We start from the raw sequence: 21,240 nt of genomic DNA, 5'->3' as shown, positions 1-21,240 counted from the left end.
TTTCAAAGAATTTACAGATTTTGTAAGGCAGAGGTTCACAATTAAGAACTTACACATTCTTGCATATCTTTTCCCGACGTTAGCAACGATTCTCAAGCTGGAGGGGTATTCAACAGCATCCGTCAGGCATATGAAGTGAGTAATTTCTAATAATAATAAGTACCCTTTTTCTTATCTAATCTGTCTAATCTAATTTTCATCGAGTAAGCCTCTTCGTTGTTGGACCCATTAATAATAAGTTGAAGAACCAAAGATGAAATGGGCATTGTACAATACCCTGTCTTATTTCAACTTTCAGTCAGTTTCTTTCTTTTACTCTTTGTATTCTCCCAGGCAATTTGTTCTCCTCCTCTACATCCAAACCTCTCTCTTCCCTCACATAACTTCTACAATATTTTGAATTTTCAAACACATGACTGCATTCAGTAGAACCACAAATGAATTAGCGTCTGGAAGAAGTGGATCGAAAGTATCAACCATGGTTATTTACTTTAAATTTTCTCGTATCTATGGCGTTATTAAGAACTTGGGTAATGATAGAATCACTGGATTCCAAGAAGTGCATTTCGTTTTCCATAAACCCCTTGTTTCTTTTTTTTTTCTTTTTTTCTTTTTGCATTTTCATTTTTCATTCATGTTTAGTAGACGCAGTGAGAGAACCTGAATATTACCTATAAAAAGATTCTATCCAATGAAGCAACCAGGAGTCAGCATGACCGGGAACTTAGATTACAAAAGGATACTGGTAGGCAATGTAGTGGAAAATGGAACTACAGCACTGAATTTGAAGATGGAGTAAGGATCTATAAATGGGCTGAAGTGCGGCAGAAAATGCAACGGGAGAGATACTGGGAACCTATAATGTCAATGAAGAGAGTTCGTTCGTATGGTAAAACTGAGGGAGATCCAGCCCAAGGGAGAGGTTCTTTGGGCGAAGTGTTGGAAGCTAAACAGCTGCTGAAGTCGAGGGATCGAAGGTAGCAAGGAACTCCTGGGCTTGGATTCGGTTTGCATCGAAGAAGAAAGAAGAAATGAAGGGTTTTAGTCACCAACGGCTAGTTTCAATTTAAATGTATGTGTGAGTGTATGAATGACAAGTGTATACTCCAGATTAAATCACTTAAACCCAAAGGAAGGGCTAGGATTCAATCTGGGGTAGTAAGGCTGAAACAATTGTTAAGCCTCTTGTCAATCACTCTCTTAAACAAGTATGGGTCATGGCAATGCACCATACCCTACAAGATTTCCTCTACTTAATGAAATCAGTGCTACTGCATTCTGCAACAGCCTTGAAGCCGTCAGTACCAATTCCAAGTTCTTTCCATTCTCTGCTATCCTAATCTGAAGAAACCCATCCGAAAATTATCCATCAAAACACCTAAATAAACAAACTTTTCATGGCCTCATAGCCTAGTTTCTGATCTTACAACTTTGTGGGCGTAATCTGTGCAAGTTGAAATCTTTAGGAGCACCTGCGTAGTGTCCTCAACAACAACAATCAACAAATAACCCTGCAAATGAAGGGATCAAGCAGTAGCAGTGAGCTAAAAGCTGTAGTCTTTGATGGGGAAAACTATGATTTTTGGAGGATCTATGGGATATGGTTCAATACGAGTATGAACTACCTGAAATGGAGGTCGACGCCCTCACAAAAACACAACTCAAAATACTGAAGCAGAACCGAATGGAGGATGCTAGAGCACTTGGAATCATCCAAGGTGCTGTCTCAAACACCATTTTCCCGAGAATAGCAAATGAAGAGACTGCAAAGGGAGCTTGGGAAGTTTTATAGTAAGAATACAGAGGAGACACTAAAGTCAGAAAGGTAAAACTTCAATCCTTTAGAAGAGATTTCGAGTATACAAGAATAAGGAAAAATGAGCTGTTAAAAGACTACTTTACTAGGCTATTTGATGTTGTAAATAAGATGAGAACATATGGTGAGGAACTGCCTAATGAAAGAATTGTCCAGAAACTGTTGATTAGTTTGACTAAACCCTATGATTCAATAGTGAGTGTCATTGAAGAAACCAAAGACACTAAAACTCTCAGTGTGTAAGATGTGATGGCATCTTTAAGAGCTTTTGACCAAAGGCTTGAGAGGCATGCCGATTTTGCACCTGAGAAAGCTTTTCAATCACTCTCTGTTGGATCTAGTAGTCAAGCTAATGCAAGCAAACAAAAACCATAGTGGAAGGGCAAGAACAAGAAATGGGAAGGAAAGGGGTCTCAAAACCCTAAGCCTAACCAAGGCAGCAAATCAAATGAAGGTCCAAGAACCAAGCAACAATGCAAGCACTATGACAAATTCCATCTTGGAGAGTGTTGGTTCAAGGACAAGCCTAAATGTCACAAATGTAACAAGTTCGGGCACATCATGAAGGATTGCAGATCAAAGAATGTGCAGCAAGTGAACTGTGCAAATCAAGTGGAAGAAGAAGCAAATGTGTTATGTGCTTTCAGTGCAAAAGTGGAGAAAAACAATGAAGTATGGTACATTGACAGTGGCTGCAGCAACCATATGACTGCACATGAGTCATTACCAATGACCTTGACACAAACTTCACTAGAAAAGTGAAAATGGGAGATGGAAACATTGTCAAAGCCACCAGAAGAGGAACTCTGGTCATTAACACCAAGAAAGGAAGAAGATGCATAAGGGAAGTGATGCTAGTGCCTAGATTGGATGAGAATCTACTCAGTGTAGGTCAAATGATGGAGCATGGCTATTTCCTACTTTTTGGGGGAATTGTGGTTGAGATTTATGATGACAGGTCCTTATCAAACATAGTGACTAGAGTAGAAGTGAAAAACATAAGCTTTCCACTTATGTTGAAGTATCTAGAGGAAGTGGTAAGAAAAGCAAGTGTGACAGGTTTTATGAAGCTATGGCACAAGAGGTTTGGTCATTTAAACATGACAAGCTTACAAAATTTGCAAAAGCATGAAATAGTGCAAGGCATACCAAAGATGGATTAATGCAATGAAACCTATGAAGGGTGTGTGTTTGGCAAGCATCATAGAGATCCATTTGAAGCTGGAAAGGCTTGAAGGGCAACAAAGCCACTCGAATTGATTCAAACAAATGTGTGTGGACCAATGCAAACAACAACAATCAGTGGAAACAGGTATTTCCTAACCTTTATTGATGACTACTCATGAATGTGTTAGGTGTATTTCATGAGGTTCAAGTTTAAGGTATTCATAATATTCAAGAATTTCAAGGCAATGGTGGAATTGCAATGTGGATACCAAATCAAAAGGTTGAGAAGTGAAAGGGGAGGTGAGTATACCTTACATGAGTTCAATGCATTCTATGAAGATGTAGGATTGGAGAAGTAACTCACAGTGGCATATTCACCACAACAGAATGCAATTGCAGAAAGGAAGAATAGGACTATAGTCGAAATGGCTAAGTCTATGATGCATGAGAAGAACATGCCCTATACATTTTGAGGTGAAACAGTAAACACTGCAGTGTACCTATTAAATAGGTGTCTTACTAAAGCATTGGACAAGAAGACTCCATTTGAAGTGTTCAGTGGCATAAAGCCTTCTGTGAAGCATCTGAGAGTGTTTGGCTCAGTATGCTATACTCACATTCCTCAACAACTAAGGCACAAGTTGGAGAAATTAAGCAACAATGATGTTTTTATGGGTTATGGAACCAGTGAGAAAAGGTACATAGTTTACAATCTGTCAACTAGAAGATAATCCTATTAAGGGATGTTATCTTTGATAAAGACTCAACCCGGAACTGGGAAACAAGGGTAAAAGAAAAAGACAGTGTCTCTCTACAACTTAATCTCAACGAAAAGCAAACAAGGGAGCCTATGAATACCTCAATTCAAGAAGAAGTCACAGAGAATGATGACATACAAGGGATTCCACAGCAAGCAAGCATCAGTCCACAACCAACTCAATCACAGATCACAACACCAAGTTCAACTCCAGTGAGGTTGAGAAGCTTGGATGAGATCTATGCTACATGTAACTACTGTGTAGTGGAACCAGAATCATATGAAGAAGCTGAGAAAGACAAAGCTTGGAAGAAAGCAATGAAGGAAGAACTTGAAATGATTGAGAAGAATGACACTTGGGAACTTGTAAATCGACCAAGTGACAAGCTTGTGATTGGAGTGAAATGGGTGTACAAAACCAAGCTCAACCTAGATGGTTCTGTGCAAAAAAACAAGGCCAGGTTGGTGGCCAAAGGTTACTCACAGAAGCTTAGTGTAGACTTTAATGAAACCTTTACTCCAGTAGCAATGTTAGACACCATAAGGACCTTTAGAGCCCTAGTAGCCAAGAAGGGTTGGAAGTTGCATCAATTGGATGTCAAATCTGCATTTCTAAATGGAATGCTAGAGGAGGAAGTGTTTGGGGAACAACCTAAGGGTTCACAAGTAAAGCATTTCCAGAGAAGGTGTACAAGTTAAGGAAGGCACTATATGGCCTAAAGCAAGCTCCAAGAGCTTGGTACAGTGAGATTGATTCTTATTTCACTGAGAAAGGATTTCAGAAAAGTCCTAGTGAAGCTACACTCTACACCAAGATAGAAAACAACAACAAGACACTCATTGTCTCAATCTATATGGATGATGTTGTCTACACTGGAAATGATGCTGCAATGATTGAAGAGTTCAAGGAAGAGATGATGAAGAGGTATGAAATGACTGATCTAGGCCTCTTGCATCATTTTCTTGGCATTGGGGTAATTCAAGAAGCAAGTAGCATCTTCATTCATCAAAGGAAGTATGCTAAAACTTTGCTTGAAAAGTTTGGGCTGAAGGGATGCAAACCGGTCTCTACACCTCTAATTGCAAATGAGAAGCTTAAGAAGGATGATGAAAGTGAACCTGCAGATGCTAGTCTCTACAAAAGCATTGTTGGCAGTCTATTGTATCTAGCTGCAACAAGGCCGGATCTAATGTTCTCAACAAGCTTACTTTCTAGGTTTATGCAGAATCCTAGCAAGATACACATGTGGACAGCAAATAGAGTTCTAAGATATGTGCAAGGAACACTTGATTATGGCATCAAGTATGAAATGGGGAAATCAACTATCCTAATTGGATTTTGTGACAGTGACTGGGGTGGTAGTGAAGATGATAACAAAAGCACATCTGGCTATGCTTTCACTTTTGGTTCAGGGGTTTTCTCATGGGCCTCTGTGAAGCAACGAAATGTTGCATTGTCCATAGCCGAGGCAAAGTATGTGAGTGCATCAGAAGCCACAGCTTAAGCTATTTGGCTAAGGTTCATACTCAAAGACTTTGGGGAATTGCAGGTTGATGCCACACCACTTCTGTGTAACAACACCTCTGCAATCGTCATGACCAAAAACCCAGTATTTCATCAGAGAACAAAGCACATCAAAAAGAGATATCATTTCATCAGAGAGGCATTGCAGGACAACACAATCAAGTTACTCTATTGCAGCACAGAAAATCAGATCGCAGACATTTTCACAAAAACATTACCGAAAAAGAGGTTCAATTACCTGAGGGGTTTGCTCAGAATGACTCCAAGAAGCAGTTTAGAAGGGAGTGTTGGAAGCTAAACAGCTTCTGAAGTTGAGGGATCGAAGGTAGCAAGGAACTCCCAAGCTTGGATTCGGTCTGCATCGAAGAAGAAAGAAGAAATGAAGGGTTTTAGTCACCAACGGCTAGTTTCAATTTAAATGTATGTGTGAGTGTATGAATGACAAGTGTACACTCCAGATTAAATCACTTAAACCCAAATGAAGGGCTAGGATTCAATCTAGGGTAGTAAGGCTTAAATGGTTATTAAGCCTCTTGTCAATCACTCTCTTAAACAAGTATGGGTCATGGCAATGCACCATACCCTACAAGATTTCCTCTACTTAATGAAATCAGTGCTGCTGCATTCTGCACAGCCTCGAAGCCGTTAGTACCAACTCCAAGTTCTCTCCATTCTCCGCTATCCTAATCTGAAGAAACCCATCCAAAAACTATCCATCAAAACACCTAAATAAACAAACTTTCACGAAGTTCTTCGATCGGCCTTTTTATTTCTGTTTCTATTGCAGACATTTGGATCCTGGTTATCTCACGTTTAGCAGCCTGATGGCCTTGTTTGACAGGAAGTGTTGGATGCCGGATACAAGATTGGTTATGTAATTGCGTGGGTTTTGGGTGGGCGAGTTTATTTTGCTCACTTTGTGCCCATCGTTTGCAAGTTGGATTTGTGGGAAAACCAGCAGCAACATGGTTGCTCTTGTGGTGGTAGCCATGTCGGTTGGCTCCGCTCCAATCTCGCAAGATTTGCACCACTTCCACAGGGCGCTCTTCTTACACTTGTGTACATGTCGATTAAAGCTACAAGTTGATTTGAAGTTCGAACTGAAAGAAAGGTTGCTGCTTTATCTCCTATGTGATGTTTATATGTTCTCCCTTTTTTTTCTTTTCTTGGTTTATAGAATTATGATGTTGTACAGATGTTATACATGGCAATGAGGTACACTGGTTCTTTGCAACGGATTTAGATGAAAAGTTCGGTCTTGCAGACGAGGAGTATGGATCGATCTTTTTGGACTAAATCTACATTGTCTAGCAAGCAATACTGTATTTTGTTTTGGTAAAGACTAAGAGTACAAATCTCTTTTCTGGGGAATAAGAACTGACACTATACATTTGCCTTTATCATCAACCTCCTCACCCGTGAAACGATAAAAATTAGGAAAAATTAAAATAAAATCAAGAAGATTGATTTGCATGGTTTTGCAATAATACCCTCGATTAGAACAAAAAAATAGACAAGCATATGCATGTACAATTTGGTAATCAACAGCTAACATTTTACTTTGCCTTCATTCATCTCCTTAAAATTCCTCCACAAGTATTTCCCGCTGGCCATGTCCACAAGTACCCAGAAGCCATTCTGAATCATCTGAAAATTCAAAAACCAACATTAATAGAATTAGAGAGAGAGAGAGAGAGAGAGAGAGAGAGAGAGAGAGAGAGAGATTATTTGAATGGAATAATAAGAAACAAAACGTAGGAGGAAATAGACATACAAATTTAAAATTGAATGCTTCTTGTTCATGTTTGGATGATCCCATATTTTCATTAATGCTGGTAGTACCAAGCTGTGAGGAGGTTATGATGTCGGTTCGGGCGGGAGAAGAACGAACCGTCCTCCATGCAAAGTATCCTGCAAGGATTGCTGAGAAGAACAACAAGATGAACCTTAGAGGACACATCTGGTTGATTTGTATGAGAGAGAGAGACAGAGAGGATTGGACGAACTTGTTAGACCAAAAACAATAACCCTAACTAGCTAACTAGTTGTATTTTCAAAGGAGATGGAATATTAGGTAGATAACAGAGACAACCAAAAGAACGAAAGCCTTTGCTTTTTTAAGGTCGATGATATCAAGGGAGGGAGGGAGGATTGAAACCGCGTTCTTGTAAGGAGAGAAGTTTCTTCTTCCTGAGCATATGTATATTTGTTGTTGCGTTATTTCTGACTTGGTACGTTGAATTGTACAGTTCAAAAGATATCGAGTTGTCAATGGTGGGTAGGTTAGCTACTGCTCCTCCTATTCTTGGTCAACAGTTATACATACATACATACATACATACATATATATATATATATATATATATATATATATTAATATATATTAATATATATTACTTGAATGTTTGTATGTATCCATGCCATCCCGGACATAGAGATAAGACTTAAGAGGTGTGCAATCCACTACTATGTAAGGTCGACAAGTCCAGCCGGCTAAAGTTAATCTGATTTTGACCTGGTTTATTATTTATCAATGCCACTGCCAGCGATTCATTGTTACCATGCATTGATGGTCGTTGGGCAAAAAAGTTGGGTTTGGACTACCCATGCCCATTAACTAAATGACAAATAATGGTCCATAATTCATCATACCCATCTATTAACTGAATGGGTCTAACCTGCCCACTTAAAAGACAAGTGGCATCGGTGAAGTCCACTGGATTATGGCTACCCAGGTCCAAGTTAAGGGTTTTCTAAGCTGTATTTTTTTTCATTTTCATTACAAGTACGGTTTTAGGTCCAATACTTTAAGTAATAAAAATTAGTTTAAAAAGATAAAACAATGAAAAAGATTTAAAACCTAAAAAGCCCAAATATTTTCTCATTTTAGTTATTAAATGTTAGATACGTATATCCATCAAATTAAAGTTGTATATGTTGATCATGATACACATTTGACAACATCCGACAAGTATCGTATTTGATAAAGTATCGGATACAAAATAATCCACAACAAAAGACCCTTTTAGGAAGAGTGTGAGGGGTAGGAATTGGTCACATATTGTGTGGTTTCTAGGAATTTGAGTTAGAGCAAAACCATTAGTGTGGAGAGAGAAGTGCGGCCTCTGGTGGCGGAAGGGGTGGAGAGAGAAGTGCGGCCTCTGGTGGCGGAAGGGTGGCCCATCGCAATGGAGGTTTACTCGGTTGAGGGGAGAGAGGTGTCTAAGGGAATTGATAGATTAAGAAATGACATAAGACTATGACAATAGTGATAGATCCAGGATTTGAATCTTAGGGGGTCCCCATGTTAAACGTCTAAGTTTTTTAGATAGAAACAAAGTGCGAAGCGTGTAAAAACAATTCAATTTATTCCGTGAGGCATTTCGTCAAACACTTGGTAGATTTGTCGTTGTCATTCAAACCAAGTTGCGCACATGTCAACATTATATTGACATATATGTCGAAGTAATTTGATGAGTGCTATTGAGAGAATTTGTCAAGTGTTATCGATGCAACCTGCGAGAGGCATTTCGTTAAACACTTGGTAGGCACAAAAATGACCTACCAAACATTCGAGGGTCCTTAGAAGCTCTACACATGTATATTTCTCGAACTACGGATGTCCCTAGGACCACCCTCTGTGCATCCGCCACTGCAGAACTATGTATGGTTTCAATTTCAGGTTTCTTAGACCCAGTTATATTTTAAAGCAAAGTTTTCATCTTGTCCGTCAATTGTAATCTTATGGCTACTATTGATATGTGTATTTAAGATGTGCATTAGAGAAAAATTTTCCTTTTTTTTTAACAAACAATATTATCTATATGAAGGAGAAGGGGGTGGGCAAAGCCTCATAATGGGCTAACAATAAATGTAGTTCAAATTCACATTTGATGAGAATCAAACCTAAGCCATCTCATTTACATGTGAAAATAAATATTACTAGACCGTAGTACTAAGTGACTCGTTTGTTTGAGTGGATAGCATGTTAAAAGTTCTACACACGCTTAGGCGTACCACGTCATCCATATGATTGAGTAGTTAGGTCTACCACCATGCTAAGTAATACATGTGCATTTTTGCTCATCATTCTATTTATCACGATTCAATGAGTTTAAATTTGTGTGTCTATCCACTATATATAGTTTGTAATTTATATCATATAACATTGATAAATAGAATGATGAGTATTACCATCACTTAAAAGTAATGAGCAAAAATATTCCCAAATAATACATATAGTACATATGAAGGACTTCATACAACTGCCAAGGAATCCGAATACCCATTAATATTTGATTCATGGGATAAGCTAATGATGAATAACTACGTTAAGTAGATGATCAATCTCATTTGCATTGAATATTTTGTTCTTTAACTTTTGAATGATTAAGCCGGTCGGGTCTCCGTCAGTGTAAAGGACGACGTCACTTGTTGATTAGTAAAAAGAATCTTAAGTGCTACTCCAAATGGATGGAATCTATATCCTCCTGTGCGGGTGGTAAACTCTGATATTGATTTCCATCAAAGATTCTTTATCACTAGTGATTCCATAATTTCCATGATCGTCACCAATATTTTGGCCCCATTCTATATCTACCATCCATTCATTAGTCGTTAGTAGATACATGTCTAACTATGTGATGTTTTCTTATCAGAAAGTTGTTATAGTTAAATTGTGAATCCGAACCATTAATTATGTCAATTCTCATCTCTAATCCTTACGTACTTCTTTAGCTTTCTTATCAAATTACTCTTTTAAGGTTATTTTGTAATTTTCTTATTAACTTTTTCGGTTTCATTCGCAAATTCGAAAATTTAAAGATAAAAAGAGAAACACTTATTTGGCCAACAAGTGCAAGAGTTGGGGTTTTATTCGATCAACTTTGTTGTATATAAATAGGTTCTGACTTAGTAAATCACAAGTGAAATGGGGAACAAATTCCCTAATTTTGACCCCAAATGATCATGGGAATTAAACACCAATCAATCTGTATTTTCTTTTGCTATATATTTGCTATTCACATTGTATACGCATTTTTGACATTACCAAGAAAAAAAAATGTAGAAGTCATTTTCTGACAATTTATAAGAACGAAATTCTAATTTATCCGTAACATCGGAGAGTGATCACTTTTTATGCGCATGATAGAACAAATTACGAATAAATGCACAGGCTCCACTACACAGAATTTACGTAAGCAGCAAGCTTCTTTGGATGTAGAGATAAAGCCAGGTAGGGTTACAGGGCTTAGTGGGAATGGTAATGCAATGCTTCTTTTGTGTCTTGTTTTTATCTCTTTGGCGTATTACGTTACGTAGTGGAATGATGGAATCCAACCTTTTGACCCTCGGCCTCCATTCTATTGGCTTCACTTAATTTCATGCCTTCTTTGTAAGCAAAAACAAAAGCACTTCATTCCCCTCATCCTAATGCTTTATTATACCCCAGTATAACAACAACCACTTTAGCTTTTTGACTTGTCCATAATATATTAAGAACAAAATAAGATTATAGTCTTCTTATTCACTTATAAGTGAGAGGTCTTACGTTCAATTCTCACCAAAGACGAATTTGAACCACATTATTGCTAGCTTATTGTAAGGCTAAAGCTCACTCTCCTCCTCTAAGTGTAGATAATATCATTTGTTCAAAAAAATAAAAATAAATAAATACTCTTTTTCTTTGTTAATTCTGTAATGAAATGAGATATCCATACTAATAATCTATGACAATCAAGAGGGGATTGAAATAAGAGAGGAAAAAACCCAACAAAATTATAATTTGGTTAGCATAAAGTCTCAAGTTTAAATTCTGCCTAGGTCAGTCGTGGGAGTAGTCGCATTTGTTAGAACGGATGTGCTGCTTGTTATGCACAAGGTTCTAAAAAACGTTAGGCGCTAGTCGGGCAGCAGGCTGGCACCTAGCGCCTAGGCAGCCTAGGCGGATTTAGATAAATTTCTTGTATATCTTGTAAATAAGTGCATATTGACACTTACAAAAAATTATACTTGTATGAAATCCATGGATAAGATAATAAAAGAATGATAAAATGCAAAAAGAGTATCCAACAAGTCCAAAATTTAAAAACACATTAAGCATATATGCCATATAACCATAGTGAGGAGTATTGTAGGATGACACATGTACAATAAGTTCACAATTTAAAACCACATAAAATGCAAAATAGGAGGAAAATAAGGTTATATAGTAATGTACAAAAGATTTTTTTTTTTTTCAAAAAAAAAAAAAAAAAAAAAAAAAAAAAAAAAAAAAAAAACCGCCTAGCCCGCAGCTGATTTTTCCAACCAATTTGCAAGAAAACGCCTCGAGTCACCACCGCTAGGCGCTGCCTAGGCTATTTTTTAGAACACGAGTTATGCACACAATCGAGTAGAATTCGCTCCTTACAATTTTTGGTTAGGAAAATTAAAGAAAAATCTAAAAAAACTTTAGTTTTAATAAAAAAATGACAAATAAAAGTGTAGTGAATAGTACCAGAGAAGGGTAAAAATATGTTTTTTCATTAAAAATGAACAATACCAAAAGTGTTTCGTTAAAACTCTCTAGTTTAAGTAAACTATCTTTTATATATATAATTATATCTAAATAGGAGTCATATTTAGCTCTAGCTAGTTATATACAAATCATTTGTTATTTGTGACCTACCTGTGGAACGTAGGGTGTGTCATGTAAGCTTAGCGGTAAACCTAATCTTTCTCATACAATCAAACATTTTGATGCCCTTTTAATCTATATTATCAATCAAACGACTAAGTGCAATTAGTCTAGTCTTCCTAGCTCGAACATTTTGTTTTGTTTTTATTTAGGATTTTAAAATAGAAAGTCACACGTACTTGGGTGACGTGAGAGCACATACCTTAGCTATTTGGGCTCAACATATGAGTTAATATATTGTAATAATAATACATACATATGATGAAAGTTGAAATTTCACTCTAAAACTAATTGACTATTAATAAAAAATAGCCACTCCACATGGGAAAAGAATCGACAAAAAACCTTAACAAGTACTTTATTTTTCTTCACTTTTTGAAATAATTATTAACACATCTAGCACCGTTCATTTTGAAATATACAAATAAAAGGAGAAAAACAAGATTCTATTTCGAAGTAACGGAAGTTTAGCTATTCAAATATCTGGTATAGTAACTTTTGGCCAATGATTATATTCAGCCTTGTGGCCTATATCTCTACCTTGTTAACAGAGATTCTACACTCAAATCTCATTTACGAAAGTTTGTTGTGTTGTTGAAAAAATATTGCATACATATATTTGAATGTGTGTCCCAAAGTTTCAAGTATATATGGATTGAACTCTAAAGATTTAATTTTGTATTAAAAAAAGCCTTTGAAGATTCTATTATGTTCTTAATCTATGGGTTAAATTTATTGTGAAAGCCTTTGTACTACAGTTTATTAGTATTCTTCTTCGCATTATAAGTAAGAGGTCGTAGGTTTGATTTTTGCAACCAAAGGCGAATTTGAATCAAATTATGACTAGCTCGTTGTGAAGTTTAGTTCACTACTCAACCTCTTAATGTAGATAATATCAATTATTTAAAAATAAATTATAAAAATGTGTTCCTCCTTTTATTTTTCTTATTAATTTCAAGACATGTCCATTTCACGCCATGTGCATGCATGAAATAAGGTCAAATACCAACTCGTTCAACCTAATCTGTCGTCATGTCATGTGTATGAAACATCAATCTCTATTTCCGTAAGCAGCATACTAGTCCATCTACGCTCTCTATATAGTTAAAAATTTGATGTTTATGATATTTACATCCTATATCATAAAGGTACGTGCCAGTATGATAGGTGAAGCCAATAAAATCCATCAATCGCTACATGTTCGTATACGACATTAACCATTCGATCGGGTTTCATTCGTCACCACATGAATCTGGAGAAATACATGAATGGAAATTTTGGGAAGATGTATCTTGCATGCATGCATGCATGCGGATAATGAATAACCCTAATTTGAGCAGGATAGTACTATTCACACATCCATACATGTTTAATTCTCACACATTCCTCTCAATTGTCGACCATCCGATCAAATGAATTGAAGAATATCAATGGACAAAAATTACCAAGAGTGTGTGCAAGACAAAATTGAGTGTGTAAATAACACTTTTCTTTGGATATAGGAGGAAAAGGAAGAGGTTGGGATTAAGTACATAACGACGGACATTGCTTGATGATATGGGATGAAGACATTTCAATCAAAGGGACACTCCAATCCATGCCACGGTGCGGAATCAGTTAACGTGGCGTAAATTCGAGCAAACATCACCATGAGACGTCGATCAATTAAATTTCTTTTCTCTTGTATGACTTTAACCTAAATTATGATGAATGTGAATTTATTTAGACACTCAACATTATCATATCTTTGTTGACATATTTTTTAATATAGGCGGATCTATATATAATGGTACGATGCACATTTTTATGTAAGATTCACCTCTATTTGATACTTGAAAACATTGATAATTATATGTCTTAATTTTGTTTGTCGAAATAAATTGTTAGTATTATTAATAAAGTTACATAAGGTCATTGTTAACTAAAGAAATTGATTGGTTAGACCAACAACTTGAAGGGGATTCTTTTGATCATTAAATTGTCGTGATTTGAATAATGTGCATCATGGTTTCCTTTATTGCTTGAAACTTGCCTTGTTTTGTATCTTTCAGCTGACATTACCTGAAAAATCAAAGATTTAAGAAAATCAATCTCTCTCACTCTCACCACGTAGCATACCAATAATGGTATATGCATGTTTTTTTTTTAGTACAATGATATATTTTACATTAAGAGGATAAGGAGTTCGGTTAAACCACACAATGGACAATCTAATTTGGTATCAAATTCGTCATCCATGAGATTCAAACCTAAAACCTCTCACTTAAAAGTAAAGAGAAATATCACCCGACCGTAGTACTGAGTGGCAATGTTGTTTTCATGTTGAACCTACACAAGTTATATATAACACGTATAATGTTGCTATTAATATGTAATGCGACCACATCAGCATGCTTAAATGATTTTAAAAAAAGTTAGGGTTTCACCGTAAAATTAATTGGCAATAAACAGAATAGTCCAATTACTTATAAGTACATGTAAAGTCCCTTCCCCCATTAATTTGGGATTCATTCTCAATATGTCATCTCACATGAGGTGGAGCACGTGCGGCCATTGGGCTTCACATGTTGGACAACCTACTCTAGTAATATGAAAAAGAAAAAATTTGGCTTTCACTATAAAACTAATTGGCAATAAGGGAAGTAGCCCAATGACTCATAAGCACATGTAAAATCGTTGCACCCACTAACATGAGATTCATTTTCAACATACCCCTTACATAAGATTGAACACGTGTGACCATTGGAATTAATATGAAATTCATTCTCTAACAGTTTTCACTAGTCACCCACAAATTAAGAGGCGTCTCTTTAGCATCTCTTTAGGCGGTCTCAAACCCGAGCACTACAAACACTACCATGTGCGGAACCAGACTGAGGGCAATACTACGAAGGGCCACTAATTAATTGCTCGTCAATTTGGGAGCTTTTAATTAATTAGTAGTCCAACTAAAACATCCATGTAACAAGTTTTCAGTTTCACGTATATATAGATGCATATGCATGCGCCCTTTGTCTCCTGTAATTTCACTTCTCATCTCTCTCTCTCTCTCCTCATGCACACATCATTGTTTTATACCCTGCTTAGAGTAATACTGAATATTTAAGAATAATGTGTGGAAATGAATGGGAAGGTGGCAGTGTCAAGTGTGATCGTGTGTGGGAATCTAAGTGGTACAAAATCCCACAGGGGTAGGAGCATCGTATATATTCGTATTCCTGTCATGTGAGATGGAATTAATCATCATCATCATCACTTTAGAACTCGTTTGGAGGTACTTTTAAAATGATTAAAAGCGTTTTTAGTGACAATATTTTTGAAATTAATCCTTAGTAAAATCCAAGTGCCTTGGAAAAGCATTTAAGTGCTTCCTTCAAAAAGTACATATCTGGTGTTTCCTTCAAGTAGTACATATCTAGTGCTTATTCCATAAAGCATTTAAAGTGCTTATTCCACAAAGCATTTAAAGTGTTTCTTCCAAAAAGTATTTAAAGTGTTTTTGGAATCCAAAATTAATTTCACCAAAAACAATTCCAAACGAGCTCTTACACTTTTCAGAATGATATGACTATCTTCTTTATATATACAATTACACACACACGTGTGTGTGTGTGTCTATATATATATGTGCGCACATAAGTCTCAACTCTCAAGAATTCCATAGTAGCAATAGCTAGAGAATTGGATTCTACTTTTGTCGCAATTCCCTCGGTTTTACTCATATATGCATTATCGACATCTATATATATTTATATCCACACTTCAAATTCGACTCTCTCAGTAGTCATTTAACTACAACATATAAGCTCGATTGATCAGTGTTGGCTGCCGCTGCATTTCGGGTTCCTCCTGTTGGTCTCTCTCCCTCTCTCTCTCTCAATTAGTCAGTGTCTCTATGTATATATATCTACACATACACATATATTCTTCCTTGTCTCTCTAAATTCCACTACAATTCTTTGGCTATTGATCTGTATTGGTTTTGGAACCCCCGTGATTTTATCATCATCAATACCAATTTCGTACTGAATTTGCTTAAGGGTAATATTTCTTGCAAGCACGTAACAAATGAGTCGACGTATAAAAAAAGGGACACCTTTTCTTGAACAAAGAAAATGGAAATGGAAAATAAAAGTTGAAAAGGAAAACACTGAAGCTAATTCACATGCTAGAGAATTACGTGTTAAGAAGCTAATTCACATGTCTTGAATACGTACCTAGTATTTATTTATTATATACGAAGAAATATCTAGGTATAAAGTTTGCTTGAACTGCACACTTGAAAAGCTGAAGGGTGACCTTGCTGTTATATGGCTTGTTGATCCTTCTGTTTCCGCAAATCTCAGAACCATTTCTTTCATCTTTCCTTTGTGTTCTTTCTTTTCTTTGGAGATAAAAGTGATCTTAGAAGTTTCTGAGCATGGAATCATGCTTTTTAGGTGATTATCAGTAAGTCACTTACTTTCCAATATGCAAACATTCGCAGGTAGGTCGTCTACACCACATGAATTTGTTTATCACATTGTTTTGTTTGATTTGTCACTATTTACTTTTGGAAAATGAAAAGATATTGTACTTGTACTTATGCATGATTGATGTTGCTTAATTAGAATACGGGAGATTGGCAAAAAAGGTGAAGACAAATGTGGGTTAGACACTTTACTGTACTAGTGCTGCTGTTTAATTATAGATACCTAGTGCAATTGATCATAATCAAGTATTATGAGTGTGAGAAACTTAAAGTTAATTATGTACTGTAAATCGTTGAAACTGTGAAAATAGTAACCTTAATAATCAATTACTTTAATCCCTTCAGAAAAATATAACTACTTGGCTAAGTTTCATGAACTTCAAAACAATTCTTCACCGAAATCAACACATATATAAAATGTTGTAATAATCAGAGTGTGTTTGGAGAACCAGTTCTATGTTCGTAAGAGCAAATCGTCAGCAAGTACTGGCACAATTTTTATTTTTTTGGTAAGTTTGTTTTATACATAATATAATATGCAGACTGGGGTTGAAGTTACTGAAATGTTATCATTAATGGTCATTTACTTTGAAAAATTGTTATAGAGTGCAAATTGACGTATAATTCTTAATAATAGCTAGCTAGAGAAGCGAATTGAAATAGCTGAGCTTTTAGCTTCTGAGACAGACAGTTGAAGAAGGAACAAAGATGAATGCATTAGTGGCAACCAACAGAAATTTTAAGTTGGCTGCTCGGCTTTTGGGATTGGACTCCAAGCTTGAGAAAAGTTTACTGATACCATTTAGGGAAATCAAGGTAATTATGCATATAATCTCCCTTCTGTATACCCCTTGGTCTTAATTATTAGTAGATTTCACTCTAAAATTAAAGTGGTTATTTTTCTTACATCCAGGGAAACATCAAGAACATTCATGGATTGTTTTTGTTTAAACCTTAATACATAGTTGACTCAAACTTGTCACCAAATTTCTTATCAAACTAAAAGAAATTTCCCAACTGTTTGTCTATTTTCATTTACGCTTTAGCCATGAATATTTCAGTTTCAATTCCAGCATTTTCAGAAGATATTTCACATGTGTAACTGCATTTTTAATTCTAGGATACAATTTGAGGATATAGAAGATTATTTACAGAGTTTGAGTTTTCTCTTTTCATTGATTTTGAACTATATATTTCGGTGCAGGTTGAATGTACTATACCAAAAGACGATGGCAGTTTGGCTTCATTCGTTGGCTTCAGGGTTCAACATGACAATGCTAGAGGCCCTATGAAGGGAGGAATCAGATATCACCCAGAGGTATATGCATCCTTTGTTACGTTTCACTTCGACAAATGCAAATGGTTGTCATGTATCAAGACTCGTTGCCATAAAAGTGTCTCTAACTGTTATGGATCCATCTACGGAAAATGTAGGTTGATCCAGATGAGGTGAATGCTTTAGCACAGCTCATGACATGGAAGACCGCGGTAGCCAACATCCCGTATGGTGGTGCCAAAGGGGGTATAGGATGTGATCCAGGGAAGTTGAGTATTTCTGAACTAGAACGACTTACCAGAGTATTCACACAAAAGATACACGATCTTATCGGAATCCACACCGATGTTCCAGCACCAGATATGGGGACAGGTCCACAGGTTGAGCATGGCACATTTTTCATTAATTCTTTACATGAGATTTGATCACTAGCTGAAGCTGCTAATTAATCAAGTTGATCAGCTTGAATGTCTTCTAAACTTTGGACTGAATTTTAGCATTTTTTTCTCTCAATCTTTTTCCTTTTTTTTTTTTTTTTGGTTTAAACAGACCATGGCATGGATACTAGACGAGTACTCAAAGTTTCATGGCTACTCACCTGCAGTAGTGACTGGAAAGCCTATTGTAAGTAAATCATAATAAAAAAGTTACTTCAGTTAAATTGTCCTCCTTTATTCGATTCATGGCAGTCTTGTCTTGCAATAGTTCATACCTGTGCTACAAAATTTGTTTGTTTTTATTGCGTAACATTCTGTAATTTTTTTTTGTTAATCAGGATCTTGGTGGATCACTAGGAAGAGATGCAGCAACGGGAAGAGGAGTACTTTTTGCAACAGAGGCATTACTCAATGAGTATGGAAAGAGCATCTCCGGACAACAGTTTGTTATACAGGTGGACTTTTACCGAACACAAAAAGTTTATATGGTTGAGAGTCTGAGACTTGAGCCTGGATTAGATTTCAATTGATTTAACTTGTTGTCTAAGCTAAACTAAATCGATTTCAGGGTTTTGGGAATGTAGGCTCGTGGGCGGCCCAGCTAATCCATGAGGGTGGTGGCAAAATAGTAGCAGTGAGTGACATCACTGGAGCCCTAAAGAACAGCGAAGGACTTGACATTCCAAGCCTGCTCAAGCATGTCAAAGACAACAGGGGAGTCAAGGGCTTCCATGGTGGGGATCCAATAGAACCCAGCTCAATCTTGGTTGAAGATTGTGACATTCTCATTCCAGCAGCCCTCGGAGGTGTCATCAACAAGTACGTACTACATAATTCTAATTTCTATTAAGCAGTACAAAAACTACATCAAGATTTTCGAAACATAATGAAAATCCTGAAATTAATATGGCTAGCCATGATGATCCAACTGTTGTTTTTGAATGTAGGGAAAACGCAAATGACATAAAAGCTAAATTTATAATCGAAGCGGCTAATCATCCTACTGACCCTGAGGCTGATGAGGTTGGTGCTTCGTTAATTGCTTGACAATTAGATTTAGAAAGGGGACAATTAAAACACCAGTAATGTTTAATTAGTTAAAATGAACATTCTTTCCTCTATTTTGCAGATCCTGTCAAAGAAAGGTGTTGTAATTCTTCCTGATATATATGCAAACTCTGGAGGAGTTACTGTTAGTTACCTTGAGTGGGTGCAGGTATATATCATATACACCACATACATATTGTCAATACATTTTAACTTTACAATACAATAGCCATGTTTATTATTTTAATCTCATGCTACTAAATTGGTGGTGCATAAATTGCAGAACATTCAAGGATTCTTGTGGGATGAAGAGAAGGTGAACAATGAGCTCAGGACTTACATGACCAAAGGCTTCAAAGGTGTGAAGGAGATGTGCAAAACCCATAACTGCGATCTCCGGATGGGAGCCTTCACGCTCGGAGTTAACCGCGTTGCAAGGGCGACTGTCCTCAGAGGGTGGGAAGCCTGAGCCTGAGACACTTTGAATAAAGATGATGGCTCTCTCATGAGACTCCATTTCGTTTTTACTGATTTGGTATTTTGCTACCGTACGTACGATGCATGGAAATAACTTCAGCACAACTAGTTTCGTAGTATTTGTGTGTTGCATGAATATGTTTCCCTTCGACCCTTTATCATGAGATATGTATTTGTTCGACAAATAAATTTCGCCTACAAACAAGGTTCTAAAAAACGCTAGGTGCTAGTCAGGCAGCGGGCTGCCGCCTAGCGCTTAGGCGGTCCAGGTGGATTTAGGTAAATTTTTTGTATATCTTGTAAATAAGTGCATATTGACACTTACAAAAAATTATACTTGTATGAAATACATGGATAAATTAAGATAATAAAAGAATGATAAAATGCAAAAAGAGTATCCAACAAGTCCAAAATTAAAAAACACATTAAGCACATATGCCATATAACCATAGTGAGGAGTATTGTAGGATGACACATGTACAACAAGTTCACAATTTTAAACCACTTAGACTTAGATAGGATTTTTTTTTTTTTTCAATTTCATTAATAAAAAATAAAAACAAAAAAAAAAAATAAAAAAAGCCGCCTAGAGCCCATCCGATTTTTCCTACTGATTTGCAAGAAAACGCCTCGGCTCACCACCGCCTAGGCCCTTTTTTAGAACATTGCCTACAAATAAATTGCACATGCATATGCCTTGCATGTAGGCCGGAAATTTATATAAACATGGATTTCAAGATAGCGAGCGTGCCACTACTAGTTTCCACTAATAGACGATATGTATGATGGAAATTCCGCTATTTAACTTCTAACCAAAAGATTGTGTCATTGATTGAGAGAGACTCAAGTTTAGGTTCTTTCTTTGCTTTGTGACTTTTCTCATGCAGATATTATAAAAATGACAAAATTGTTGGAATATGAATTGAATATAAAGTGGTTATATTCAATTGAAATGCTTGGAGATAAACAAAGAAAACACAGCTTGCACAAAAAGAAATATGTATAAACTGGACTGGAAACTTACAATCAAGTAAATACATGAGCAAATAAAACTATATTGATCAAGTGTGAAATGCCATCGGATTGCTCTAAGATTGAGATTGAGATTGGTATGGGATGAAAGGTTTATGGTCCAAGGGTTGGAAAATCCCTTGACAAAGAAAAGAGTCGATGAATTAAAAGTTAAGAAGGCCTTTTCTTTGTACTTGTGTTCTGATTGTTTGAGAGATTTATTGTCTTGGCTTCTTTATATATATAAGGAACAAAAGTATTTGCTAAGGAACAATTAAGCAGTAGATTTCATTTCCATGAAATGGGTGAATATTAAGGCCCTAATTACAAACAAACGACATTTTCAGGCCTCATTTGAAGATACTTTCAAGAAAGAAATGAATGACAACTTCTTTATTTTGTCCAATTGAAGAAAAATTCTCTCTTTTAAACCATTTTTATGGGAACTAATAGTATATCTTTTATTCATGAGTAACTTTCAACTTGAACAAAATATAGAGGTTTTCATCCATTTTTTCCTTTAAAATATGTTCATTGTAGTGAATTGTCATATCCCATTTAGTCCTCTTATCAAACG

At 36.2% G+C, this 21,240-nt stretch overlaps 1 protein-coding gene across 2 annotated transcripts; it reads left to right on the top strand.

Annotated features, from left to right (window-relative positions):
- Positions 1-16,534: 16,534 nt before the first annotated feature.
- On the top strand, positions 16,535-19,872 carry LOC137713589 (glutamate dehydrogenase 1). Of its 2 annotated transcripts, XM_068452905.1 has the most exons (10): positions 16,535-16,924; positions 17,053-17,231; positions 17,620-17,733; positions 17,850-18,071; positions 18,241-18,315; positions 18,467-18,583; positions 18,697-18,947; positions 19,076-19,151; positions 19,258-19,344; positions 19,459-19,872. In XM_068452905.1, the coding sequence occupies exons 2-10, from the start codon at positions 17,124-17,126 to the stop codon at positions 19,642-19,644; spliced, it is 1,236 nt and encodes a 411-aa protein (XP_068309006.1). In that variant the 5' UTR covers positions 16,535-16,924; positions 17,053-17,123; the 3' UTR covers positions 19,645-19,872. The 2 variants fall into 2 exon arrangements, with proteins under 2 accessions (XP_068309006.1, XP_068309007.1); XM_068452906.1 differs by lacking the exon at positions 16,535-16,924 and having other exon boundaries at positions 16,940-17,231.
- The last annotated feature ends 1,368 nt before the right edge of the window (positions 19,873-21,240 follow it).

The sequence above is a fragment of the Pyrus communis genome, chromosome 13 (genome assembly GCF_963583255.1).
Source record: "Pyrus communis chromosome 13, drPyrComm1.1, whole genome shotgun sequence".
Taxonomy (NCBI): Eukaryota; Viridiplantae; Streptophyta; class Magnoliopsida; order Rosales; family Rosaceae; genus Pyrus; species Pyrus communis.
This window is presented reverse-complemented; position numbering and strand designations above follow the sequence as displayed.